Raw genomic sequence first — 20,039 nt, 5'->3', positions numbered from 1 at the left:
CGAAGTGGCTTTCATATTCAGGCTGTGTTGCCACATTTGCCTCTTTCAATCTGGACCCATGGCAGCTAGTTATTGCTGATCATAGATTTCTGCAGGTGACTAAAGGTTTTGACCAAAATACTTAATCTTATTAATACTGAAGTTTTCAGAAGAGGATAAAAGGGCTGAGGTTGAAAGTCTTGTTACGTAGGAATCGTGCTCAGACATCTGTAGCTCTGTTAGTTAAACACAGAAAAATGTGTAAAGCCTAAAGAGTGGTTCTTTGTTGCTTTTTTTCTAAAATCTCAAATCTAGTTTTCAGAGATTTCATTTGAAAGTCCTAAATTCCTTGAGGGCAGTGATTATGCCTTCCTTTACCCTCTTTATTTGGTATCCAGTGCAAAGTATGTCCTCAGTATGCATGTAACGAATGCCTACTGAATGGAATGAGATTACTTCAGGATTGTTTCATTGGGAAGAATGAAGACTGATAGTGCCCTTTATTGTTTTATCTGCCTCGCTTCTCAGCATTACTTTACCAACTCATCTTTTCCCCCACATGCTCAGCAGTAAAAGAATACTGTTGAATTTTTAATAACCTTGTACGACAAGTCCTTACTTATACTTATTATATAAGTATAATGCTTTTGATGTCTTCAGTGACAAATCAAGAGCAGAGTATTGACAGTCATTTTAGTGGTTGCCTCACTCATTGGGTAGGCATATAGATTATAAAATTCATTAACTAGAACTAATGCATTTTTAATTTGGACAGTTAATATCCTTCACAAAATGTTTGAGTCATGTCTAGTTAATAGCAAGAGTTTTACCTTAAAAAAAAAAGCCACATAATTGATTGTAAAACTATTTTGAAACTTGAACCTGTGCTCATTATAATCAGAAAGCAAATGTGTTGGGTTTTTTTCCTCCCTTTGTTAGATTCTGGGTCAGATGGTATATTAATTTTAAGCCAAATAAGCTCTAAAATATATCATAGGAATATGAAACCTAAAATGTGTTTTTTATAAAGAAAGCGCTCTTTTGGTTGACACTCTCTGCTCAAAAAATAATCCTTCTGTTGCGGCATATGTATATACTCATACAGTCATCCAGGAATGTTGACGTTCCAATGTGAGAGGTTGGCTCCCTCATGACTGTCAGTCAGCCAGCCATCCAGGTGCTGGGGTAGCAGGAACCTCAGAGTTCAGTTCGTTCTCACAACACTTACCGACTGCCTGCTGTGCACCAGGCCCTAGACTTCAGGTGCTTGAGATAAACAGCAATCAGTTATAGTTGGGGTTTCTTGGTTCAGGGACTTCCAGTCTAGTGGCCAAGCCGGAACGTAAACAGATCATTTCAGTATAGGTGGAGAGAGTAGGTGTTGTGATAGTGATCTGCAGAGAAGTGCTCCCAGGGTCTGGAGAACAAGCATGCGCTTCAAGATGAGTGAAGCCAGGGGTTACATGCCGGCTCTACAGCTTACTAGCTTGATGCCTTTGGAAAGAAACTTAAATTATCTTCCCTTGGGTTCTCTTACCTTTAAAACAGGAGTAGTGTTTTAGTGTATACTTTGAGCTTTATAAGATAACACATATAAAATGACCCATAGTAAGCACTGGCTAATTCCCTTCCCGTGTCTCTGAATTTTAGTCACTGTTTTTAGCATCCACTGCAGCAGTTACTAATAGGATGTCCTAATGGAGAGGGGACAACTCTTTCTTATTGAAGAAATAAATCAATGCATGGAAAAGGAATGAGGGGAAAATCACTGTTATGATGCCATGGCAGTAATTGACACAGGCAGTGTGCACCAATGGATGCTAAAATTAGTGAGTAAGGGGAAACAGGGTGTTACTTGTATAGTCTCAAAGTACATTTCCCCCCAAATAAATATTTATTAATCACAGTGGGAAAAGTTAGCGTTGATGGGCACGTGGCTTAACCTAATTGCTTGTAGAACATGCATGAGTTACTCTGTTTTAACTGAAAAATGAAACAGTGCACTTACAGTAAATACATCTGGCAGACAGCACTGTAAGCAAGTGGTCAGTGTTAACATCACCAGGATGACAGCACACCAACATCCTGTTCCCCTGTTGTGATACATCGGTAAGGATGCATTACCTCTGTGGTTCTCTTCCTAGTAGTTGAGTGTTTAAGCTCAGTTTAATCATGGGAAAACACTAGTCAGACTCAAAGGACAGACTCAAGGACATTCTATAAAGTAACTGAAGAGTACTTTCAAAAATCTAAGGATCATAAAAAGTCAAGGAAAGACAGGAATTGTCCTAAATTAGAGGAGACCTACAGCACTAAGGACATGTTACTAAAATGCAAGGTGGAATCATGGGTTATATCACAGAACAGAAAAAGAATATTGGGAAAAACTGAACTCAAATATAGACTCCATTGGTGACTAGTATTGGAGCAGGGTTAATTTCTTAGTTTTGACCATTGTGCTATGGAAAGCTCGGGTAGAGCGCATATGGAACTCTGTACTGTTTTTGTAGCTCTTCTGTAAGTCTTCAGTTAGCTCAGGGTCATTTTTTTGAAACCTCATAGGTAGAGCTCACTGTTTTTTTACACCTTTACAGACGTCACCCTTCCTCGCCTTAAGGCCTTCATACCTCAACTCCTGTCACGGCTGCACATCGAAGCCCTTCTCCATGGAAATATAACAAAGCAAGTGAGTGGTTGAGGTTCTAGCAGACTTGTGTGGATCAGTGTAAGAGATTTTCTTTACCCTGGCCTAAGACTGTTCACCACCACAGTGTGATTATAAGCACATTAGTGTTGACTTCTCTGCTCTATGGAGGAAGATAGAACAGCATATGAGGGGGTAGAATGATGGTGGTCAACTGTGGACCTACTTTTATGGCTGCCTCCTCCACTCTTGCCGCCTTGTGCAGTCACAGGAGGAAATGGAAATAATAATCCTTACTCTGTGTAGGACAGCAGGACTGTGTAGTGCATACGAGCACATGGTGTGCAATCAGCCTGCATTCAAATCCTGACTCTGCCACATACTAGGTACTTATTCTTCCAGAATGTGTTAACCTCTCAGTACTGTTTTTTTCATCTGTAAATTAGGGTTTAAAGATTAAATTAAATGGTACATGCCAAAGGTTTAGCACATGGAAGGCTTTTTGGAATTCCCATTCTGGAATTCTGGCAGCCTCTCTCAAGACCCCACACTTTCGGGATGCCTGAGTGGCTCGGTGAGTTAAGTGTCTGCCTTTGGCTCAGGTAGTGATCCCAGGGTTCTGGGATCGAGTCCTGTATCAGGCTCCTTGCTCAGTGGGGAGCCTGCTTGTCCCTCTGTCTGCCACTCTCCCTGCTTGTGCTTGCTTGCTTTCTCTCTCTCTGTCTCTGACAAATAAATAAATAAAATCTTAAAAAAAAAAAAAGACCCCACACATTTCCTACTACTCTGCTGTACTGTCTCCAAAACAGTGTGCCTGAGGTCAGATGCTAATAAGTGGCAGAGATAGGATTTTTTACTAAGGTCAGATTTATTTATTAAAGATTTTATTTATTTTTAGAGAGAGAGAGAGTATACACGATTGGGGGTGGGGCATAGGTAGAGGGAGAGAATCTCAAACAGAATCTCCACTGAACACCGAGCCCAACGCAGGGCGGGGTTCGATCTTAGAATCCTGAGATCGTGACCTGATGTTGAAACCAAGAGTCAGGCGCTTAATCGACTGAGCCCCCTAGGCACCCCAGTTGTATTTCTTAGAAAGCCTTATGCTCACTCACTTCCTTTGCTTTGTGTCTGTGGTCAGGGTCATTCACGTGGGACCAACTTTCCATCACCAGTACCTCTCCAGCTTTGGCGGTACCTTTTCCCACAGCACTGAGGTCATTGTCGATGCTGATCTGGGTCTGTTTTTCTTCATCTCTGCCACACTGACTGTATTACCGATTGACAAATTCAGTTTTTACCCATTTGAGTAGGGTCAAATATATTTAAGGTTTAAAAATCCATTTTTATGATAACTAGTTTATGTTGTTTTCATATTGCATGGGCCACCACCCAGTATGCCATTTTTATTCTCACAGATGACATCTGTGGTTTTGTAATGTGCTATGCTCTTTTCCCACAGGCTGCACTAGGAATTATGCAGATGGTGGAAGATACCCTCATTGAACATGCTCATACAAAACCTCTCCTTCCAAGTCAGCTGGTTCGGTATAGAGAAGTTCAGCTCCCCGACGGTAAGTTGGATATCTTAACTTTGGTACCGGACTGCTTTGACGTAATGTTGTAGGTGATTACAGGTGGGTTGAAGTCACTTGGATGATAACGTAAGTTTTATGGTGAAGATCTACTGGCTCCTCTACTATTCATAGAAGTATGGTTAAAGAGAATTAACTCTGCCGGAAAATTCTCTACAGTAAGGCCAAAGAGGTGAAATTGGAGGTAGGCAGTAATTTTAAGAGAATGACATCGGAATTGACTGGCAGTTGAATGTAGAAGAGTTAGGAAGTAAGAAAGGTACAAAGCTGAAGAAGTGTTGATTGTGAAGCATGAAATAAAATCTATTTATGAAAAATGGAAACTAGAGTCATAATACTGAATTGGAGGCCCATAGGAGTCTTTGGCAGAAAGTTTTAGGAAACTCACAGGTGCAGACAACAGCATGTATTCATTACATGCATATTTCATAAGGAATTAGCATAAAAGAACAGGTAATAATTAATACACTGGGGTTTGCAGTGTTGGATTAATACACAATGGTTTCTTTTCATAGAAAAACTCATTAAGCATTATTTTCACTTATTGTTCAAAATTCTGTAATAGGTAATAATTAGACCAAGGATGAGAAGCATTGATTTTTTTTTTTTTTATGTGTTCTTTTTGTTTTTGTTTTTAGCTAATGTGATGTTGGCTATTCCCCATGCATGCGTGGTCTGTGCTCCAAGCCAGGCACCCCCCCCACACTCATATACTATTTTATCTGCCTGAGATAGTGCTCCCTTTCCTTCTCTCTTCCTTACAGATATCTGTACCCTATTCTTCCTTCCAGGCCCCATCTTACAAGCCACCCATTCCACTAAAATTTTCCTCATACTCCCAGCTGGAAGTAGTCCTCCTCTTCCAACCTCCCAACACAGGTTTTCTGAAGCTTTCTTTGTTGAAGATGCTAAGCCCTTCTTCTCTTGCATTGGGATTGAGGTGCATCTCCATCCCGTTGCTGGACTGTACAGTCTTTAAGGTCGGGCTCTGTGTCTGTCTCCTCTGAGAAGCTGCTGAAGCTACTCCAGCACGGTGTTCCCTCACCGTGTTACCTCACGGTGTTCCTGTTGTTGAACGCTCGCAGACACCTTCACACAGCTCTTGCTCTTCTGCATCATCACAGGCCTGACGATGGTTCATGTCAGACTGGCGCTGTCTGTACCCGCCATGGGGCAGAGAGGAGGAATCAGGATATGCCAGTCAGACACCAGAGCATTTGGGTGTCAGGCAAAGGGAGGCCAGTCCAGAAACAGATTTTCAAAGTGAAATCAGTCTTTCACACCTCTTTTCTCACACCTCCTGCTTTCTCTCTCCTCTCCTAGGGCCTTCTCTCTCTCCAAGTGCACTGGCCAGATGTTCCATGCTCAGAAACAGCTCACTTCACATCCCAGTCTCCAAATGCTGGGAGTTAGGGAGTCATTCTGACTTAACCAGTTGACCAGGTGTGAATGTCTTACACAGTCCTTCAGTTAACTCTCCAGAAGACAGTATTAACAATTTAAAAAGGAAATGTTCAGGCCTTGTGAAGGAGACAGTTTGGGATATATGTGAAAAGGCTAGAAGTTGGGAGAGGGGAAGTCATAGTAGCTACAGACCATGTTCCCCTTCCTCTTGTGATAAGAGGAAACTTTGTGCCACCAGTACACAATCAGAAGGTGTGACTGTTGGTCAAACTTGGATCTGGTCAGAAAAATGAAATAGGTGAAATACAACTCCAGCTTGTGTGTCTCCCTTCACTGTTGATATCTAAATCACCATCTGTAAGTGAACACAACGTATCATTGCTACGCTGAGAAATCTTCTTCGGGAGTCTTATACTAAGCACTAAACACTATATATACTCAGTCACATAGATGACTCTTGAAGTAAAGTTATTAAATCATGAAGCGTGATCATCTCTGAGTAACTCTGATGAGGTATTTGTCCACCATTTCAATGTGGTGTCCTTAGAAAAGTCCCCCCACTTCTCAGGGCCCTAGCTTCCTCATCTCTACAGTGAGGAGTTAGGCTAAGTTCTCTCCAGGCATTGTACACATTTCTGTAAATTTGTGAAATGATCTTTGGTGTTGATATTAAAAATGAAATGCGAAATAGAAATCCAAGATAATAAAGTCAAAACTAGTAATTTTTTTTTAAGATTTTACTTATTTATTTGACACAGAGAGAGAGACAAAGAAAGAGGGAACACAAGCAGGGGGAGTGGGAGAGGGAGAAGCAGGCTTCCCCCTAAGCAGGGATCTTGATGCCGGGCTCCATCCCAGGACTCTGGGGTCACGACCTGAGCCAAAGGCAGATGTTTAACCGACTAAGCTGCGCAGGTGCCCCAACAACTAGTAATGAGTCTGGCTCCAGCCTGGCTGGGGTAGCCCGCCATCCAGCTGTGGCTTGATTCTTTTCACGACCGAAGTGAAGGCTGATAGGCAATAAATAAATGAATGAATGAATGAATGAATGAAAGAAATTAAACTAAAAACACAGTGGCCAAAAGTTGACATCCAAAAGGATTCTTGGATCAAAGTCCCTTTGTGAGTACTGTTATTCTACCCTCCTCCTAACAGTAACCACTTCCCACATGAGCCCCAGTAAGGCAACCTTGCAGCCCACAAAAGAGATAGAAATATGACCACTCTTCCCTCTTATAAACAGGCGATAGTAAATATCTGAGACCACTGGTCCACACCCGTGGTTAAACAAAGGGCTGGGGATACCCTGGGATGGCAGTTGGGCCCTCCACAAAAAAAAAAAAAAAAAAGAATTCTTTTGTATGTTTATTAAAACACAAGTGGTATTTCTGTTGAGAGTCTTATCTGTATTAGCTAGTTCTAAGCTAGTACATGCAATAACTTGCACATTGTATTAACTGTGGGTTTTACTTAGCATTAATACTTAGCCATAAAATGGGTCTTTTATAAGTTCTTTGCCCTTTAAATTTGATGAATGTTATTGAGGGCCTGCCAAGTTCAAATTGCTATGTTCAGCAAAGGCTTCCCTTTGAGTTAGTTGAGTTTCACATTCTTAATATTAATTGCAGTTTGGAATTGACGAAAAACACCAACCAGATAAAACAACTTTAAAAAGCCAGACAAAACATTGGCTTTATTAAACCCTAAATAAGATTTTGAACCTGTTCTTTTTTTTGAAACTTCCTAGGAGGATGGTTTGTGTATCAGCAGAGGAATGAAGTTCACAATAACTGCGGCATCGAGATATACTATCAGACAGACATGCAGAGCACCTCAGAGAATATGTTTCTAGAGCTCTTCTGTCAAATCATCTCTGAACCTTGCTTCAACACTCTGCGCACCAAGGAGCAGCTAGGTGAGAGGGAAGTGGGGAGTAGCAGGATACCATAGACTTTGAGCAACCCTTGTGCTCACGAAGCATTCTCCACATGTACCGTCCACTTGCATGGTGCTTCGGCCTTGCTGCATTGAGAAAGGCTGTGAAAACTCGCCCATAGGCAAAGTTATGGGGAATCCACTTTAAAAAATAAGCAGTTAACATCTTGTGGACATTAAAGCACTTCTTAGGAGAAGGCCATGTGTTTACAGTACATACCTGTCAATAAGGGACATTTTGGGTAGGGGGAGAGGATGCAAACAGAACATTATTTATTATGGAAGGCAAGATGGAAAGCAAGCCGTGCAGAGAAGTTTAGATTCATGAAACTTTGGGTTCCCTGAGGGCAGGTATTATTTCTTACCCATCTTTGCATTCCAGGCCTGGAGCATATAGAAAGTGTTGAGAAAATGTTTCAGGCAACGTTTTAGGCACTACTTAAAGTCCTGGAGTTCCTGGCAGGTTTAATCAATGAGAAAAGAAAGAAGCCCCAGTAATGACTGGGAAGAACCAATGAAAGAGGATTTGGGTGAATCTTTCCAAGTATTTTCATTTTTTAAACCACCGCTACGCTTGACGCTCATCACGGAAAAGGGATAAGGTGTGGATGGTCCATCCCGTCAGGTGCTCACTGTCTGATCGGAGGTGAACAGAAGAGAAGTCCCTGCCCTCTCTGAGCTGATGTTATGGTTGGGAAGACAGACCATAAACAAACTATAAGGGAATAGTTACCATGCAATGTGGTAAATATGGCTGAGAGACTTCACTGCAGCTAAAGGTCACGCTGAAGAGAGTGACTTCCTCAGAAGTGGGACCCAAAGATACCACAGCTGTCAGAGATGTGGTTCAGGGAAGAGCAGCTGCAGGACGCAAGCACAGCTCAGTTTGAACAAGATGTGGAAGGGTGGTTGTGCATGAGCTCACAAGGTGACAGCAGAAGTGTGACCTGCTGTTACTTGGTCTCTCGAGATTTTTAGTCTGAATAGATTCGGTCTAGGAATGGATTCATATAGGGAACTTGGATGTGAAAGGAAACAGTGGTGGAATCATGGTTAGGGGATGAAAGTGAGTTCAGTCTATCCTAGGAATGGGAATGACTTTAACATAGATGGAGGATAATTATCTCGCGGACAGGGAGCAGTTGTGGGATGTACAACTGAATAATGAAGAGGGTTTTTTCCTTTTTTTTTTTTTTTTTTTAAGCAAAAGAATTATCTCCCAACTTTCTAATTATTCTTCAGAGAGCTCTTTTGCTCTATCTTTAGGGACTAAGGATATCCTAGTTATTCATATTTCTTCAGAGGAGAATAATACAAAGTCTATAAGTAGATTTTACTGCTCTGATAGGATAAGTTTTGAAGGATTAAAAATGACCCAAGGCTCAGATGCCCGAGTCCTGACTGGCTGATATTCGTGTTTCAGGCTATATCGTCTTTAGCGGGCCGCGTCGAGCCAACGGCATACAGGGCTTACGATTCATCATCCAGTCAGAAAAGCCACCTCACTACCTAGAGAGCAGAGTGGAAGCTTTCCTAATCACCATGGAGAAGTCCATAGAGGACATGACAGAAGAAGCTTTTCAAAAACACATTCAAGCATTAGCGATTCGTCGACTAGACAAACCAAAGAAACTGTCCGCAGAGTGTGCTAAATATTGGGGGGAAATCATCTCTCAGCAATATAATTTTGACAGAGGTAAGGCAAAATGAGGGCCCCAACATTTACGACACATGAGTGTAATGTTTGAGGACACGGAGGCCATTCTACAAAATGGTACTCCTCTTGTAGGTGATGTTCTGGTGCTAATTTGGTTGGGGTGTGAAGCATAGCACTTCTGAAGAACCATTTTTTAACATCATAACAGTTTTTATTAAAAAACTTTATCTTTTTTTCTTCTCTAAAACTAGAGCTGGCTCTTCCTGTATCTCATAATAATGCAGTAATAATAAATCTAATTTCACTTTTTTGTGTTCAGTTAGCGTGCCTCTGAGGTGCTGAGCACAGATGATGTACTTATCTATGGCTCATAATACCAAAAAAAGAAAAAGGAAAATGTGCAGATTGAACTCTCCTGAGATAAGCCTCCCCTGAGGCACAGGGGTTTAAACTTTTGCCTGCAGGGATCTCCAGGAATGTATCGGTGCCATTACATTTGGGACAGTTGTGCTCCCTGAAGTCGCCTGCTCAGCGGCTTCCTTCTTCTACAGCGGAGAGTCACAGGGCAGGGCGCCACGCTGGAAGTCAGGGGCTTGTGTTCTCATTCTGACATCAATAAGCTGAAGATCTTAGCCAAGACGCCTTTGTCTGGGGCTCCCGTTTTCTTACCTGTCATTTTTTTAGCCATTGGCAGTGGTGCCTACCATTTCTTGATCATTTGCCATGTGGGTAGTAACGTGTGATTGTCACTCATTTTCCTTAGTTCTCACAGCAGCCCTTTAAGTAGTTATTACCCCTAATTTCCAGATGAGGAAACTGAGGCTCAGAAAAGCTGACGTGACTGGACTGCAGATCCAGTAGCTCCTAAGTAGAAAGCCAGGATGTCTTCAGGCGCTTTACTTGATATTTATCCCCTGACTACTTGCAGGAGCAGATGATCACTTAAAAATAGGGATACCTAAGAGCATTAGAACAAAGTATATGGTTATTTACTATAGTATTCTGGGCTACTTAAGATGGAAATATTAGTAAATTATTGTTTGATTGCTGTTTCAGACAATACAGAAGTTGCATATTTAAAGACACTTACCAAGGAAGATATCATCAAATTCTACAAGGTAAGTTGAACTTACATGTTGAGATTTTGACTCCTAAGCAGATATTATTTGTGCCGTGTTGTATGTTACTGCTTTGGATTTTCTGCAGCCTCGGTCAGCTAACCTGCTCTGAAGGGTCTTTTACCTGTGAAGCAGGAGCAGGACCGTGCATGGCTTCTGAATGAAGACCCCAGGGACTAGAGCTTCTGGACCTCAGTTTTCTTATTTATGCAATAGAGATTAATAGGAGTATGAATTGAAGTGAGGTGTGCAAAGTCATTGGCATTAGCATTTAATAAATGGTATCTGTTGCTGTTACCTCTTCAGTAGTAATTGTCAGCCTCAGTTTTTTAAATGTTTTTAATTAGAATGCTTTGAATCAGAATGTTTTCCTTGTTGATACTACAAAATAAGTTTCAGTTGTGTCTATTTATTGCTTCAGACTATTTACTTTGTGAGATTACGTCTTTGTTCCCAGGGCTTACAAGAAAGGTGATCATGTTCAGCTCTTTCTGGCTTCTAACGCATTATTAGTTGTGGGTGTTTAAGAGAAGTGATGTCCCAATACAACTTACTCTTGTGTTTCCACAAGCAGGATTTTTTTTCTTCCCCTCCACAAATTCTATTACTCATTTTAAATTACAAATAGAACCTAATTACTGAATTTGTAAGAATAGCAGTTTATAAGACTGAGTCTTTCTTGTCTTAAAAAATAAGAGTTTTATTACCAAGTTTAAGCTAAGTCTAGAGCATCTTTTTCCTAGCTGTGTTCCATGGTACACTAGTGTTCCCCAAGATATTAGTAGGGGCACCTATAAAAAAGGGTTTCATGACCATGCAAGTTTGGGAAAGACTACACTCTTCATTCTTGTTTTTGGAGAATCAACAGTGTGTTAGCATTTTAGAAGTTCTAAGAAACCCCACAGTAAAAATTTCTTTAGCCTAGCATTTAATTTTGACTAATAAAACTTCATTTTTTTAAAAGATCCTATTTATTTATTGAAGAGAGAGAGAGAGAGCATGAGCAGAGAGGGGGCAGAGGGAGAGAAAGAGAATCCCTAGCAGACTGGGTGAGCACAGGGCCCAGAGCCCAACGTGGGCTCAGTCTCACAACTCCTAGATCATGACCTGAGCCAAAACCCAAGAATCAAACACTTAACCAACTGAGCCACCCAGGTGCCCGGACTAACGAAACTTCCTAAAGTGATTCAGCGTGCATCCTTTTTTCTTTTTTCCTCCCCACAAAATATAAGTATCTCCTGGGACTCCAGTGTTCCTTAGAGTACGGTTTGCAAGAAAATGCAATTTTTTTATTGGTTCATTGTGTTTAGAAAGATGGAGATTGGGGAACCTGGGTGGCTCAGTCAGTTAAGTGTCTGCCTTCTCTTCAGGTCAGGGTCCCAGGGTCCTGGGATTGAGTCCCACATCGAGCGCCCTGCTCAGTGGGGAATCTGCTTCTTTCTCTGCCTTTTCCCCCTAGTGGTGCTCTCTCTCAACTAAATAAATAAATAAAAGGGAGGGAGGGAGGGAAGGCGATTGTCTAAAGTTGGTCAGGAAACTAGTCTGAAACTGAAGAGGATGTTACACTCTACTGATAAAGATTGATAAGAGGGCAATGAAGAGTTGGGTAAAAAGCGATAACGAATAGATCTTTGGAAGCAAATTTTTACTCAGTAAGTGAGTGAGACAGTCTCAAGTGAGGTACTTTGTGTTACTGGAGGCAAACCTGGGCCGAGCTCCTGAAAGAGGCTGGAGGGCCTGGGGGGAGGCCTGTGGGCGAACCTGGGCTGTCCTGGCAGCTGGCGGAGCTGTGGTCACTTTAGTGGTGCAGCATCAGTGGGGTTCACGTTGCAGTTGCGCAAGACCTGCCTTATCATAACTGCTGCGTAAATACTTAGTGAGCTGATGTGGCTTTGGCAGCGATCTCTCCCTCTGAGGGTGTAATCAGGGGCAGCTTCCACACAACTTGTGTTTTCCCCTTGGAAATTCCAGCATTAAGGAAAAGGTCAAGAGTCACTTTCCCACAGGATCTATCAACTCATCGGTCCTAGTGTTCATGGTATGACCTAGGGAAGTCCTTCAAAGGAGCCTGGTGGAGTGAAGAGAACCAGCTTGCTTCCCTCATACCATCACTGTAGCTGTGTGACTTCAGCAAGTCATCATACCTCTCTGTGTCTCTAAAATCAGACCATCATGACACTTAGCTTACAGAGACTCAAGTGTGCTGATGCAGGAGAGTGCCTGATATAAGGGGACGCTCAAGAAATGTTAGTTTTCTTTCTCTTTCAGTAGATGAGGAACCATGGTAGTGCCCTGGTGCAGAAGCTAAGAAGGTTCTTAGAGGAGCAGGTTGTGCTCAGCCCTTGACTAAGCTCCGGCCATCGCCTCTGGAGTCATTAAAGGTTACTAGGTGTAGTCCTGCCTCACACCCCAGTGAGTCCTAGGCTAGGTTTCCAATCCCAGCCCAGGGACTTATTAACTGTAGGAGTTTGAGTACATCACTTCATCTCTGTGGACTCCATTTTCTCATTTGTAACATGGGGTTAATAATAATTCTTGGCTACCTTACCTAATCTTTGTAGAGTTTAAAGGAAATACTCTTAAGCAAGGGGAAACCTCTTTTTTGTTTCTGGCTATGTGAGAGCTAATTCTTCACATTTGTAAAAGAGTACTTCATTTTAAGTTCCTAAGTGGTGCAGAAGGGTGACCCTGCTGTTCTTTCTCCCTAGGAAATGTTGGCAGTAGATGCCCCAAGGAGACATAAGGTATCCGTCCATGTTCTTGCCAGAGAAATGGATTCTTGTAAGTATTAAATATTGACTTTTTTTTAAGTGTATTTTTAGGCACCTGATGGTCATCCCTTGCCCTAGGAGCATCCTTTCATTGGGCACCAGAGAGTAAAGAGAGGAGGGAACGAAATGGAGGCAGGGTCTGCTTTATCAAAGCAAAAATAAGGAGCGAAGGGAAATGAGGCAGGGGAGGAGAGCGCCAGCATTAGCTGCCACAGTGCCAAGCTGGTCACAACTTTTCAAGGAGACACAGCTAGTTAGTCGTAGGACATCTTTGGAGAAGCAGTGCGAGGGACCGCTGCATACAGTTCATCTGCTCAGTCCTTCCCATCTTCTGTCTCTGAGTGGCCAAGGTTTACCTCCCAACCATTAGCTCCCCTGACCTTCTGGGTTGTTTTACTGGATCCTTCCTGGTTGGTCAGAGTCTCAGGGTCCAGTGAGGCCAGGCATGGCCATCAAAGTTGCTGTGGGCCAGGCTTTATAGCCACAGTAACGTTGTGAACCATCACTGGCAACATTCCGGATAGGATGTAGGACCAGCAGTTGAGGTGTTGGGGAGCAGGCAGCCTGGGAGGGACACAGGCCTGGTACAGTTTCTGAATGGGCCAAGTCCGGTTTTCGTTTCTATTTTTTTTTTTAAGATTATATTTATTCATTTGACAGACAGATCACAAGTAGACAGAGAGGCAGGCAGAGAGAGAAGGGGAAGCAGGCTTCCTGCTGAGCAAGAGCCGGATGTGGGACTCGATCCCAGGACCCTGGGATCATGACCTGAGCTGAAAGCAGAGGCTTTAACCCACTGAGCCACCCAGGCGCCCTCAGTTTCTATTTTTTAAGTTGCTCTTGTAGGCCAGTATTTATTATGTCAGTAGTAAACCTTTTATTTTCTCCTAGGTCCTGTGGTTGGAGAGTTCCCATGTCAAAATGATATAAATTTGTCACAAGCACCAGCCTTGCCGCAAGTAAGAAATGCAAATATCATGTTAGAGTGCATGGTTAGAGGACTTCCTTCATGGAAGGAGCTTGTTCATCAGGACACATAAGGCTAGAGGTTTCAGGTCACCAGGTGTTTGAGCCTCTACTTTACGTTCCCCTTAAAGTCTGGTTCGCCATTCTGACAGCTCCCAGGGGTCATGCCCTTTCATCAGCAGAAAGACTTGGCCTCTGACCTTGTTTGCCTTTGCTTCTAGTTTGAAGAATTATGTTGCTCTGCAGTGAGTTACCTCCAGCCATGTCTTTTTACCTGGCCCCTTTCATGGTGCAAGCATGTTTTAATCATCTGGAAGGCTTGGCCTTTACTGGCAGGAGGAAGGAACTGGCAGTGTGCTCAGGCCCCTGCCGAGTAGGCACAACAGCCTCTGCATCCTGCTGGAGACTTGTGCCCTCACCCTTGTATGCCCAGAGGGAAGCCAGGTGTCTTCTCTCTGGCCCTGGGTCCCACTCAGACACTCACCATAGGTTTGCATAGACAGTCCAGCCCTACTGAGCCAGGAAGATTAGATGGTAATAAGTGAAACAAGTGTGTGTGGGAGGGAGGGAAGGTGGGTGGGAGGGAAGGAAGGAAATAGAAAGAAGGGAAAGAAAAAAAGAAAAGGAAGGAAGAGGGAGGAGAGGGAGGGAGGGAGGGAAAGAAAAGTAAAGAAAGAAGGAAAAGAAAAGTCAATGTTCTCGTCAGTCTGGTTTTTTAGACTATAAACACTAAGAACTTTTTTCTTTGCAGCCTGAAGTGATTCAGAACATGACTGAGTTCAAGCGTGGTTTGCCACTGTTTCCCCTTGTGAAACCACATATTAACTTCATGGCTGCAAAACTCTGAAGATCCCTCCAGGGTGGGAGAGTGCAGGTGGATGCGTCCCTGAGTCTTCCAGGGGCTGGGAAAACCTCAGCCACTTCAGTAGTTTCTGGCTCACTATTAGAGAGACAAACAGAAAAAATTGGGGTTTGTCAAATGTCATTATGTAGAAATATTAAAAATCCAAAGTAATTAAATTACGAAATCTTATAGATGTAGAATATTTTTAAATACATGCCTCTTAAATATTTTAAAATTTTTCTTTCATTACTAAGAGAAATTGCCCTCTATAACAGTACTTCAAATGATGAATGATATTCCTATAGAATCTTACCTTCCCTGTTCTGTAAAATAGTACTTGTCAGAAGACAATATGTTAGTCACTTTTTTTTTCTAAAAGCCTCCTAGGTTGACAGAAAAGGCTTTAAAACCTTTAGAAAGGTAATACCTTTTTAAAAACTGATTCTCAAATTTGCTATTTGGTGGTTTCATGTAAATCAATGGAGAACATTAACATTTGGCAGATAATGAACAAAGCGAAATAATTTTCTTTTATTAGTAAAATTGCTAATTATATAAAGCATGGTTTTAATCTTTTTATAAAATTTGAACATGTTTTTTATTCAAACTAGCAAAATGCTGGAAAACCCTAGAACACCCTACTTATTTACAATGCTAGAAATACAGACTTACCTTACATCAATTTTGTCCCAAACTGAATTTCTCAGGATTACTGTGATTTGTTTCTTTCCGATTGAATTATATTGACGTTTTTGTTCATAGTTGGTTTGCCATGTTCCATCAGTTTTACCTTTTCCCATCAATAACATTTATTGTATTTATTTGATGAGTACAAATAGGGTCAACTTCAGATCCCACTGAGTGTGTGACATGCTTTTCCAACATCAGCTATTAAAAATACTTGTAACTTTTTGCTGCCATGATATTGCAGTCAGTATATGAACCAAAATATTTGCCCCATTATGAATTTAAAAGACAGCAAGTACAAAGCCACCTTTTTGAAGGTATAAAAAATAAAGCCTTGATTCTTAAGTAGTGTGATCTCCAGAAGACTCTAAAATCCCTTTTTGCTACCAGTCTAATATTGCCTTAAGTGTTAAGTTATTTTTTTGAATATATAAATATAAACATAGAAACACAGATGAAGACTGGAGTGGACTTTTAAAAAACTATTTTTTTCACGAGATACTATTTTAGATGAAATTGTTACTGTAGATTTAACAGCTGTTTTGAAATATTTACTGTTATTAAAACTTGCTTTAGGAGAAATTGTGAATATACTTCCACACACAGGCCCTAGTAATAGTACGTGGCCCCGTTGTCCACTAACTCAGGCAAAGTATAGGATGACATTCTCCGATGACATCTTACCTCTACGTGAGTGACTGGCCAGGACTTCTTTCTGTAGAGTCATGTCTTTTCACACCTTCGGTTTTCACATTTGCCATTTCCCAGATAATCTACATTTGGGGCAAGAGTGATATAATCACAGCTGTGGAGTCTGCTTTCAAAAGTGGGCCTCCAGTCTACTGTCAGATAAATGTGGTGCTGTACCCGTCTTTTTACCCCTACCTACAGGAGCTTCCTCGTGGGAAGCCTGTCTTTGTCCCTCAGAAGGTGGGTGAGCCATCACTTCCTTCTGGTTTTATGCATTTGTAGACTATGCAGCTTTTCATCAAACTGCAGATATACACAAGAGGGATCTAAAATTAGCCCTGAGTGTTTAAATCCACCGCTGGAAGAGTAAATACTCCACCTACCTTTTCTGTGGAAAATTATGTGCTATTGAGTAATTTTTAGCTCTTTAAAAAAAAAAAATGGGTGAAATTTAACAGTGTCATTTTTGTGAGAAAGTCACATGAAATCTGAAGGGAGGCTCGTGTAGTCTTCCAGGAACCTGGGGTTGCACGCAGGGTGTGCCAGCACTGTCCGGTTTCCAGACTGGATCTCCGGCTGCTGTTGGATCGCCCGGGCATTCTAATGGATTCATTGAAATGGGTCCAAGCCACAGTCCATGAGCAATAATAGACCACCTTGGATACTGCTGTTTACTCAGCGCATAGTAAATGAGATTTGTGGGAAACAGACTAAGTTATTAGTTACGACTTTTTAAAAAAGTCTTCTTTTCACCTAGTTGATGTGGAAGGGAGAGCATGTGACACAGCCAGTATGGTGGAGTGCTAGGGTAATCCTGTTTACAATAAATTGCCTGAATTTAACCTCTGGCGTTTGCATTTGTATTATTTTTACAGTTTTAGTGGGCAGCCTACCTCTTAACATCCCAATTTGACATTATTTCTTGCTTTCATTATTCCTAATGCAGAAAACAGTGAATTGGTTTTTTTAGGGAAAAATTTTTTTTTAGTGTATCTGGGTGACAGTGATTTAGTCAAATAAATGGGTCAATTTCACACTCAAAGAGTAGATCGCTTTTGTGAAAGGAATCTTGGTGGGGGGCTGAGCTCCTTGCTGTGCATATTGTCACTGACCCCAAACCCAGAAAGATTTGTCCTTGGCATTACAGGGAGAACAATAAAAAGGGTAGAAAAGCCAAATATTTCCTCAGCAGCTAGTTTTGCTTCTTGTTGCCACATCTCCAGCAGCAGGTTAGGCAGATATCTTGTCCAATCCCTGGCTTCTGATGCCCTGCCAAGGTAATCTTCCTATTAGTGTGGTTGCCAGCTGGCTCACATGGCCACTTCGGGAGGAAATGTGCTTATTCTTGTGTTTGCAGCCTAGACCGTGGTGCAGCCCACACAGTCAGCACTGTGCTCAGGGATGCTGCAGGAGCCCTCTCCGGGGGCCCAACGCAGCCCCAGGTTTTATGGCTTGGGGCAGTTTTCCCCTCTCATGGTGCATTGTGGGGATCACGTGAGCTCCTTAACCATATTCTCTAATACAGCTTCACAGGATGTTTAAGTCTGTGGTGAAAACCAAGAATTCTCACATACTCACCTCCCCTTTCTAGGGGTGGTTCCTGCCCTCCTAATCCTTCCCTGGCAGGGCCTCTGACCAGTCGGCTCCCGGATCCCAGGTATTCCGTGCTGCCTGTCAAATGAAGTTGAGTTTCCTTGTCAACCTGGACATTGTCCACCCCGAGATTTCATGTGGCAATGCCCATTGGTGCACTGAAATGCTGCTGTTCTCACCCAAGGCCAGGTCTTCACAGATATGACAGCATTTTGGACCACTCATGCCCTAAAAGAACAGTAACCTCACAAAGTACTTGATAGATTATAGACCGCCCTCACAGACCTCTTCCGCAATAATTTTTGACACAGAAGGACAGGGATTAAAATTATCTTCATCATACCAGTTTTTCAGAGATAGGAATAGGCTCAGAAAGGCTAAATGGGTAGCCCAGGACCATGCAGGAAGCACATATTGAAATCTCCATTCTGATCTTTAAACTTTGAAACCTCATTGTCCCATGTGGATTTCCTATAATAAGAGCTACCAAGTCCATGAATGTACCTGTGGAACAAATTAGAAAAGCATTTGCTTTTGCATTTGTATGAAATGTTACCATTTTTACATGTACCGTTTTAGTCTCCCAACCTTTGCCTGTCTCGGAGGGAGTGAGACCAGATCTCACAGTGGAGGCATCTGCCCAGTCCACGGTGGTGTCCACTCCACTGGGCTGTCTTGTGGCCTGCCGTATCTCCGTGTTCCGCTTAATTCAGACCCATGCCTCTCGGCCTGCTACACCCTTAAATCAATGCAGGCCCTCCTTTCTGGTGCCCCTGGAGTGATGAGAGTCTCTGGGATCCTTCAAGAAACTGAGAAAAGGAGTACAAGGAAGACTCCAGTTCTCCTGTGACCCCAGCACTCAGAGACAACCACATTTAGATCACGGGGGTTTTTTTGCAGTCTTTTTCCTATGCATATAGGATGGGGTCATATATTCAGTGTTGCAACTTTTTCCTTCAATGGTCTGTACTGAAATTTTCCCACATAGATATGCTTGAGGAAAAAAATGTAATTTTGTTTTTGTTGTTAGGTGTTTGGTGTCAGGTACTATCATTTGTTTATCGAATCCTCTTTGTAGGATGTTTAGGTTGTTTTCGGACTTTGATGCGTGATAAAGCTCCTTGTGTTGAATATGTGTGTGATTTTCTGGTTATTTCTTTAAATTGCTGGGTTATAGAATATGAATAGATCATTTAATCTTTTTCAAAAATTTTACATCTATAGAGAAGTTGTAAAAATAGTATAATAAATTCCCATATGTCTTCACCGGTTTTATGTCTGCTACATATTGCTCTCTCTTTTAAGTAGGTCGCAGACATCATGACTCCTTTACCCCTAAGTTCATCAAGTCTCTCCTGATGGCAAAGGCAATGTAAAGAATTCGGCCTCACCCAAAGGAAGGACCAGCCTTTGTCCCCTTTGTCTTTGTTTAGATACAGTGTACGGTTACTTTGACAAATGAGATAGATAAATTTCTTGAAAGACACAAATTACCAAAACAGACATGAAATAGAGAGTTTGAATATTCTGTATCTGTTTAAGAAATTGAATTACTATTCTTCCCACAAAGAAGGTTCTACACCCAGTTGGTTTCACTGGTAAATTCTATCATACATTTAAGTATGAAATTATACCATCTTATGTAATATTTTAGAAAACAGGAGGGAACTCTGTTAACAAAATGTCAACAATTTGAATCCAGCGATGTATAAAAAGGAATTTTTGTACAGTTGACTTTCAAATACTACACAAGCCTTACTTGATGACAAAGTGGGGTTTTCTCAGGAATGCAAGGTTGGTATAATATTTGAAAATCAGTTAGTATTATTTACCATAATAACAATTAAGAAACGATGTGACCACTTTACAAAGTTCAGTAAAAACATTTTATAAGGTTCATAAAAACTCTTAGCAAGGGCGCCTGGGTGGCTCAGTGGGTTAAGCCGCTGCCTTCGGCTCAGGTCATGATCTCAGGGTCCTGGGATCGAGTCCCGCATCGGGCTCTCTGCTCAGCAGGGAGCCTGCTTCCTCCTCTCTCTCTCTCTCTGCCTGCCTCTCTGCCTACTTGTGATCTCTCTCTGTCAAATAAATAAATAAAATCTTAAAAAAAAAAAACTCTTAGCAAATGACTAAAAGGGAACTTTTTCAACATAGTA

General features: G+C 41.9%; 1 protein-coding gene across 4 annotated transcripts in view; it reads left to right on the top strand.

Annotated features, from left to right (window-relative positions):
- The window catches only part of IDE (insulin degrading enzyme), a 114,672-nt gene extending 95,658 nt beyond the window's left edge, over positions 1-19,014 (top strand). For all 4 annotated transcript variants that reach the window (XM_044240111.1, XM_044240108.1, XM_044240109.1 and 1 more), the window contains exons 18-25: positions 2,574-2,665; positions 4,086-4,197; positions 7,370-7,537; positions 8,981-9,253; positions 10,271-10,332; positions 13,041-13,113; positions 13,995-14,062; positions 14,821-19,014. In XM_044240111.1, the coding sequence (XP_044096046.1) occupies positions 2,574-2,665; positions 4,086-4,197; positions 7,370-7,537; positions 8,981-9,253; positions 10,271-10,332; positions 13,041-13,113; positions 13,995-14,062; positions 14,821-14,916 (944 nt within the window). In that variant the 3' untranslated portion in view covers positions 14,917-19,014. The remainder of the gene's footprint in view (positions 1-2,573; positions 2,666-4,085; positions 4,198-7,369; positions 7,538-8,980; positions 9,254-10,270; positions 10,333-13,040; positions 13,114-13,994; positions 14,063-14,820) is intronic.
- Positions 19,015-20,039: the final 1,025 nt, after the last annotated feature.

The sequence above is a fragment of the Neovison vison genome, chromosome 2 (assembly GCF_020171115.1).
Source record: "Neovison vison isolate M4711 chromosome 2, ASM_NN_V1, whole genome shotgun sequence".
Taxonomy (NCBI): domain Eukaryota; kingdom Metazoa; phylum Chordata; class Mammalia; order Carnivora; family Mustelidae; genus Neogale; species Neogale vison.
The sequence above is the reverse complement of the archived record's forward strand: the minus strand, read 5'-3'. Positions and strand labels throughout refer to the sequence as shown.